The sequence below is a fragment of the Callospermophilus lateralis genome, chromosome 4 (genome assembly GCF_048772815.1).
Source record: "Callospermophilus lateralis isolate mCalLat2 chromosome 4, mCalLat2.hap1, whole genome shotgun sequence".
Lineage (NCBI taxonomy): Eukaryota > Metazoa > Chordata > Mammalia > Rodentia > Sciuridae > Callospermophilus > Callospermophilus lateralis.
The window spans coordinates 8,215,465-8,223,693 of record NC_135308.1 but is presented as its reverse complement, the minus strand read 5'-3'; the positions used below and the strand labels follow the sequence as shown (position 1 = coordinate 8,223,693).

Sequence of the window (8,229 nt, the reverse complement as noted above, 5' to 3'; positions counted from 1 at the left end):
GCTAGTGAGGTTTCTTCAGAGGTCATATTTCATCATAAGTCTAAAAGTCTGCCAATTCTTACTTCTTTATGCTAATGGTAATGAGTCTAAAAATGCCTAAATGAATTAACAAATAAGCCAAAAACTTTATTGAAGACAGTATTTTCAGTGACTTCTCCTTTCCCTGCACCTAAATCTTTTTTACGAGTATCAATAATAAATGGGAAAACTTGCTGACTTGATTTTTTTTCCCCACTCAGAATCTGTTAAAAGTTTTAAACCAGAGGTGGGTGGAGGGCACCCAAATGTAATCAATTTCTGACAAATAACTGGAACATAGGAATCTCTTCATTTATTTCATATTTTATGGACCTGGTTTGAAAATAAATTTTAGAGGGGCCACTGTGAAGTCTAGGCCAATAAAATGCTTTTTAACCTTTAGTAGATAATTTCTGAGTATGTTCTAGCCAGTGCAGTCAGCCCACTGTTGAGGACTCTGCTCAAGTTTCAGCCTCCTGACAGAGTCACGTAAGAATAAAGCTCCCAGTGACCCAGAACCCTCAGTAGCTTCACTGTTGTTTCACTGCCCCCCACAAAAGCTGTTTTTCTCTCTACATAGGTATCAGTCAGAGCCGGATCTCTCATTGGCTGCTGCAGCAGGGATCAGACCTCAGTGAACAAAAGAAAAGAGCATTTTACCGATGGTATCAACTTGAGAAGACAAACCCTGGTAAATATTATTTCCTTGTGCTTACTTCATCTGAAGCAAGGCAAATGTGTGAATTATTTCACTGAATCCACGTGTTCATTCTTTCAGTAAGGTAGTTTCCTACTTTACTATTGTTCTTTTATGCACCGCCCCCCCTAAAAAAAACAACCATATACTTTTAACTGTAAAATCTAAGCCCTGACTGTAATACTTTTTAGTCTATTGTCTAATATTTTCTAGTCTTGTTCATACCCTCCTCTAAGCTACCTCTTCGCTTCCAGCTTATATGTTAACCTAGCAGCCATAGTTTAAAAGAATGATCAGGAGTGTCAGTGGCAGGTTTCCTTTTTCCCAACCATAAGTATACATGTAAAATTGCACATATTTTATTATTTCTGGAAAATTGTGTTTTAATTTGTAATATCAGTTTAATATTTGTTTTTATTTTTAATAAATCTTAAAATTTATAGTAATATAGTAAAAATTAATATAGTAAAAATAATCACTGTATTATATCCAGTGATCTCTGTTAATGATTTTCTGTTTCTAGTTCTAATGACTTCTGGGTAATGAATATATCTTTGGATTTTTAAGATGAAACTGCTCTGATGACTCCCAGGAGCAGCAGTAGGTTGGAAAGCTGAATGAATCTTAAGGAAAAGAAGATCACAAAACCTTGTGTTTGGAGTTGCCAAGAATAGGCAAGATACTTTTAACAAGTGATATATAAAGTAAAATATGAAGTTATGGGACCGACTGTCTCAATCCACACATTGTGCAGTCTGGTAGCAGTGAGCCTGCTCTCAAGTGTAAACTTATTATGATTTAGTTATCTTTCATAATGCTGCTGCCTAAAGCCTTTCCACAGCCTAAATCACCCATTGAAATATTGCATACCAATAGCACTAGCTTTGAGGTGAAACTAAAGAATGCTCTAAAGCATTCTTGTGTGTGTTTGTGTCTATGATAAGATTTTTCTCTCCAAAGATTACATTCTCAATCCAGAAGACCCACACAGTACAAAACAGAATAGACTATATCAATCTCTATGCAATGAATTTTTAAAAATTTATTCTGCCAATAATTTCTGTTTGAAGTGTCTTAGCTGTAACAGAAAGTTAAAAGACTAGGACAGTAAACACCTTTTTACCTCTTCTTAGATATAGTTGAGAATATATTGCTGCATTTGCTTTATCTCTATAAAATAAATTTTAAGATTTATTTGTGTCTATTTAGCATTCATCTCCTAAAAGCAAGAGTCCTTTCCTACATAACCACAGTCTCCATTAATAAAATTAATAAATCCATATTATCTAATATTTATTCCATTGCCACATCTCTCTAGTTGTTGGGAGAGTGTCTTTTGTAGCTCTTTTTTTTTTTTTTTTTTTTTTTAATAAATAGAACCTGTTTTAGGTTAGCAAAGTTAGAATGCTTCCTTAGACTCTTAATTCTAATCACCCAAACTTTTTTTAATTGATTTTTTATTCTAACTTGTTATATATGACAGTGGAATAATGCATTACAATTCATATTACCCATATAGAGCACAATTTTTCATATCTCTGGTTGTACATAAAGTACAGTCACACCATTTGTGTCTTCATACGTGTATTTAGGGTAATGGTATCCATCTCCTTCCACCATCTTTTCTACCCCCATGCCCCTTCCCCTCCCCTTCCACCCACCCTTTTACCCTTCTAGAGTTCTTCTGTCTAATCCTCCTATGCTCCCCCTCCCAACGCCACTATGAATCAGCCTCCTTATATCAGAGAAAACATTCAGCATTTGGTTTTTTGGGATTGGCTAACTTCACTTAGCATATATTCTCCAACTTTATCCATTTACATGCAGATCCCATGATTTTATTCTCTTTTATTGCTGAGTAATATTCCATTGTGTGTGCATACCACATTTTCTTTATTTATTCATCTACTGAAGGCAAACTTTGTTTTTATTTTATTTTTATTTTTATGTGGTGCTGAGGATCGAACTCAGCACCCCGTGCATGCCAGACGACCTCTTTACCGCTTGAGCCACATCTCCAGCCCATGGGCAAACTTTTTTTATGACATAAATTTTTTTAAGCCATATAACCACAGAATATCTCAAGTTTGCAGTTTTTCTGAACTATATATTTTCATCACTAAATAACTTTTTTCTTTATCTTCTGTATTTCCTATACACTGGAAGTTAGAATTAAAGACTTTGTTAGATTCAGGTTGGATATTTTGGTCAAAAGTACTTCATAGATTATGGGGGGAGGGCTGTACTAATGATGGCAATTTATACTGAAACACATTAAAAAATAAAACAGATTGACAGAGAAATTGATAGATACATGATGAAGTCAGTATAGTAAAATGATTAGGTGAAAATGAGTATTATTTTCACTTACAAAATTGTATTGATGTATATTTGAAGTTTTCTCAGTATTTAGATACCTCATGTCATCACTTATCACAAGGTCTGTGATGTTAAGTTATAACACTGCCCATGTGTTAAGCTTGACCATTTCATTAAGGTGGGGACCATCAGATCTTCATCTTACAGTTTATAAACAATCTTTAGGATGACATTTCTTGTTTGTTGCAGTGCTTGGGATTCAAGCCCATGCCTCATGCGTGCTAAGCAAGTGCTTTACCCCTGAGACACATCCTCAGCCTTCTAGGGCAACATTCTGATACTGGGTGAACATCCTTTTCTGCAACAGCCTTTTATTGGTGGTTTTAGCATTCCTTCATGATCCTTTTCTAAATTACTTCTTCCAGTGGAGGTTGTAAAATGAGATAATCTAATCTATCATTCCTTCAGTATTTATTAGCTTGAGAGTTTTTCTATAAAGAAGAGCTTTCATTTTTCAGATATTTTCTAATATCTACATACACAAGCAAACCTCTCAAAATAGATTCATTTTTGTTGTTTTTAGTGTGGGGTCAGGGAGGCACAGGGATGGGAGACAGAGAAGGTGAAAGAACAGTTTGGGTTCAAATCCTAACTTCTTTTTTTAATATATTTTTTTAATTTTTAAAATTTACTTATTTTTATGTGGTGCTGTGGATCAAACCCACTGCTAGGCAAGCACTCTATCACTGAGCTACAACCCCAGCTCTCAAAATAGACTCTGCTGTTGCCACTGTCATAAGACCCAAGGCAAACACAGTCTAGGAAAAATATAATGCAAATAGTATATGTAATTTTAAATTTTCTAGTAGCCACATTTCAAAAAGTAAAAATAAATAGTGAAAATTAAATTTGATAATATAACATATATAGCCAGTATGTGATCATTTCAGTATTTAATCAGTATTTTTATTTTTTAAACTTTTCTTTTTTGCTTTTACATATTTGTATATGCACACGATATAAAAATATAATTTGACCTGTATCACTCCTCAGCACTTCCCCCTTCCCTCTCTGTTTTCTACCTTCTAGTCCTTCCTCCACTCATCCCATTTTGTTTAAAACTTGAGATTTTTTTAAAACTTGAGATTTTTCTCTTCTTTATTTCTTTTCCTGATTCAGTATATATTTTACACTTAGAAAACCTATTTTCAACCAGCTACATTTCAAGTGCTTAATTGTCATGTGTCTTGTAGTTACCACATAAAATCAGCACGGTTTTCAGATATAGTTGAAACAGTACTTCAAACTTGACACTAAGCAATCTTCCCAAAAGATATCACTTCTCCCCTGATTCACAGCAGAAGAAGTTAGATGGAGAGGGTTTAGCTAGGAAAGCAAGGAACTGTGCCAGGTGGTGTCATGAATCTAGTCACATTCTAGACAAGGGGTTGGGACCACCAGGAATTGGCAACCTTCAGGGAGACTACCCAAGGAGCTATCAGGGTGGTCTGGCATGTGTAGGGCAGAGCAATGAAGAACTTATGAGGACAGAACTTAGAGGTCAATTGTGCCAGGCAGTCAGCCTCCACAAAAGAAGGGTTTTTTCCTATTCTTTTGGCACTTGATACAGAAGTAACATGACCTAATCATAGATGTTGAGGCTAAATTCCCACACTGAGGTTTCAGGGCTGGCTTCCAGTCTCAGGCAAAGACTAGTATGCTAGGGATAATTAATTCACTGGAAACAAGAAGGAGGACTATGGTACAGCTCTCAGGCACAGCAGCATTGTTGCCAACCGATCTGATAGCACTGTTGACAGAGGAAATCCTCCTTTAGAAGTGCAGGTGTTAGCACTGGGCTGATAGTGTTGTAAAGCTGGGTTTTTAAAAATTGTTCTGTTTTGTTTTTAATCTTACTTCCTGTTTAAATTTACCTTGGAACTAAAGCAAATTTATCTTGGGAAATTGAAGGAAGTTAGGCACTGAAATGGAGAAAATGGGAAAGGACTAAGAGCATTCGAATATTGGAGGCCATTATTAGGATCTTTGTTCTTAACAGAGATGGTGCCTCCTTGTAAGTTCCCCTCATTGTATACATTTGCTTTGCAACAAACTGGATTACTTTGTCCTTTTTAAAGGGCTTTCTATTTATTTTGTTTAAAATCCAAATCTATACGGTTCTCTTTAGTCATGTTTTCTCTAGGATATAATTTAGAGGTAGCTGAAGAGACAAGGATAGGTTTTTGTCAATTGGTAGTTTTTATTATTAAAGTAACTGAATATTAGCCACTGGAATTTAAATTTTTCTATGTATTTTCACTTTTAATGTAGGCAATAATATGTGACATATAATTCTTTCTGGATAAATGCAGGGTTTTGTTGATTTTAAAATAACCTTTAGGGCTGGGATTATAGCTCAGTGGTAAAGCGCTTGCCTGGCATATGGGAGGCACTGGATTCGATTCTCAGCACCACATATAAATAAATAAAATAAAGGTCCATCAACAACTAAAAAAAATATTTTAAAAAAATAATCTCTAGGCTGGGGATGTGGCTCAAGTGGTAGCGTGCTTGCCTGGCATGCGCGGAGCGCTGGGTTTGATCCTCAGCACCACATAAAAATAAAAAGATGTTGTATCCACTGAAAAGTAAAAAAATATATATATATTAAAAAACTCTCTTAAAAAAATAACCTTTAATTTTAGCTAAAGAATAATATTGTTTGTTCTTACTCTGAATAGTTGGGAGATACTGTTATGTTTGGGTAAAGAGAACTTGAATAGGGTGAATATTTTAGCTTACCTACTCTCTGGCCCATAGTTGCTTATAGTACCTCACATTCTTTGCAAGTCATTTACAGAGATGATTAGAATCCATCAAAATGTCCCTTAGTTAATAACTGGTTCAATTATGGTATATCTGAACAACTGGATGCTATCAAACTGTAGAGCTATTTTTTTAAAAAACACTTTATGAATTAAATTTCTGTGTGGTAATGTGAAATTCAGAAGTTAAAATAGAAAGGTACAAAACGGAACATGGTACATTAATGTTTTGTAGAGGAAACACATTTGCAGGCATGAGCTTACTGAGGTGTAGAAGCTCTCTGGGATGGTGTACTAGGGACAGTTCTGTGGGAACTGTGGATGGGAGCAGAGTGGGTGGCAGGGAGACTGTTAACTGAATAGCCTCTTCTTTCTACATTTTATACCATGTACTTGTATAGCACATTTGAAAAATACATATAAAGTAAAATGAAAGAAAAGGGAGAGAGAGAGGGAAACAACAAAAATCAAATCTTCCTGATTATTTTCAAGTTAAAACAAAGGAACCCAGGTTCATATGGTTCAGACCTAATGCTTTTAAAAAGCAGTTCGATTGAAAATAAGATGTCAGTGGTTTTTATTAGTAGGTAATTCTTTTATGTCATAATTTTTTTTTCTGTCCAAGCTAAGACAGCTCATCGGGGGAAATGTAAATAGTATCATTCCTTTGCATTTATTATGAGGAAAAAAATGCAAAATTAAAGAAAAATCACAAAACAAAAAAACTACCTTTCCTCTTTGCTTCTATAAATTTAAGCATTTAGAAAAAAATATTTGTATACTCTGTGCCTCTTTTTTGGCCTTAAAGCTTTTCTGTTTGTATACTGTGGGTGAAGTTCTATTTTCAACCACTTCACTCTGGATACATTTGAATTTTCTTTTAAGGTCCTCTTTATGAGACTTCAGCAAGAAAAAGAACAGATTGGAATTTAGGTTATTTTTACTGATAATCCAATAACTATAAGTACAGTGTAATTCTCTGATAAAAAGACCTGTCATGAGAATTTCCCAGCATAACCCAAACCCTGCCAAGGTTTATATATAAAATAGGCTGATAGAAACTAATCAGATGGATTTTATCTGTATCTTTTGAAAACATTTATAAGAAAATGCCAATTTTTAAAAGAAGCAAGTACCAAATTCAGTGTAGGTGACATGGAAAGCCTCCTATACCAAAATTAAGCACAATAGTCTTTTCCCTTGTCTAATTTAAACATTACTACAGCAGACAGGGCTTGTGAAGTACCTCTTGGCTCATGGCTCTGATTTGCATACATCTAAACAGAAAAAGTTTGCCAAGGGGCTGATTCCACAAGCATATGAAGTAAATGTGGAGACCAGAAGAAATGTCAGCTCCTTCACATGTGGAATGTCAGAGCTCCTGGACACATTTATGTGATGTGGGAGAAGATAAGAATTACCTTGGGAAGAACTAGTTCCTATGGATGGAGCAGTTTGTCACCCTTCATTAGCAGATTGGTAAAGGCATATCCAGATAGAAATCTGATAAGTGAGATAAGTTAAGATAAACAAAGAAAACATTTACTAAAATTTTTAAAATCTGTCAGAAAATTATGAAAAGGCTTTTCTGTGATGGTTTTAGATTTGGTAGATGAAAGTGCATAATTTTGTTGTAATGGGAATTCAGATATAACATGGAAAGAAATAGGTAGCACACTTTTATTTCAAGGCCCTTCAGCCAGTTCAGAACTCCTCCCTTTACTCCATGGGAGTCTTGGGCTTATTTTCACTGTTCCTACAGTCTAGTTTTTGTTTTGTGGGGTTTTTTTTTGTTTGTTTGTTTTGTTTTGTTTTGTCATTTTTGGATTAACCCATTCTGGGATTATTCATTGTTCTCTATTTTAACCAAAGAAAGATAAGCAAGGATTTCTAGAAGAAATTTGTGTTTATTGGAGTGTTTCCAGAGTGCTTCTTTTACTATTTTTAACATCTGCTACATTAAAAAAGAAATGGAGCAGGGGGGCAGAAATCTTAAAAAGCAGTGTGGTATATTATTAAGTATGCTTACAAGTTCGAGATTATTCCGTTTCTAACTTCTGTGTATAAATCATCTTAATTTCTTTCAAAGTAATCAGAATTACTTCTCACCTCCCTCTTTTCCTCTCTCTCCCTCTTTCCTTTTCCTTACTAATTTTATTTTATTTAAATTTCCTTCTGATGGAAAATCTAGATTATACAGAAAATTATTTTTAAAGCTTAATAATATTAACAATAAAACTCCAGGACCAAGAAAGAACCATTATTATTGGCTTTTTTCCTTCAACCTGTGGATTAAGCTAAGATTCTTTGAGTTGTTCATTCTGTTAGTATGCATCTCCCTCTCTGCTTACCTAAGAGAGCATGCCACAG

At 34.7% G+C, this 8,229-nt stretch overlaps 1 protein-coding gene across 10 annotated transcripts in view; it reads left to right on the top strand.

Moving 5' to 3' along the window:
- Hmbox1 (homeobox containing 1) overlaps positions 1-8,229 on the top strand; it is a 194,305-nt gene that overhangs the window by 114,986 nt on the left and 71,090 nt on the right. For all 10 annotated transcript variants that reach the window (XM_076853528.1, XM_076853524.1, XM_076853520.1 and 7 more), the window contains exon 6: positions 599-709. In XM_076853528.1, the coding sequence (XP_076709643.1) occupies positions 599-709 (111 nt within the window). The remainder of the gene's footprint in view (positions 1-598; positions 710-8,229) is intronic.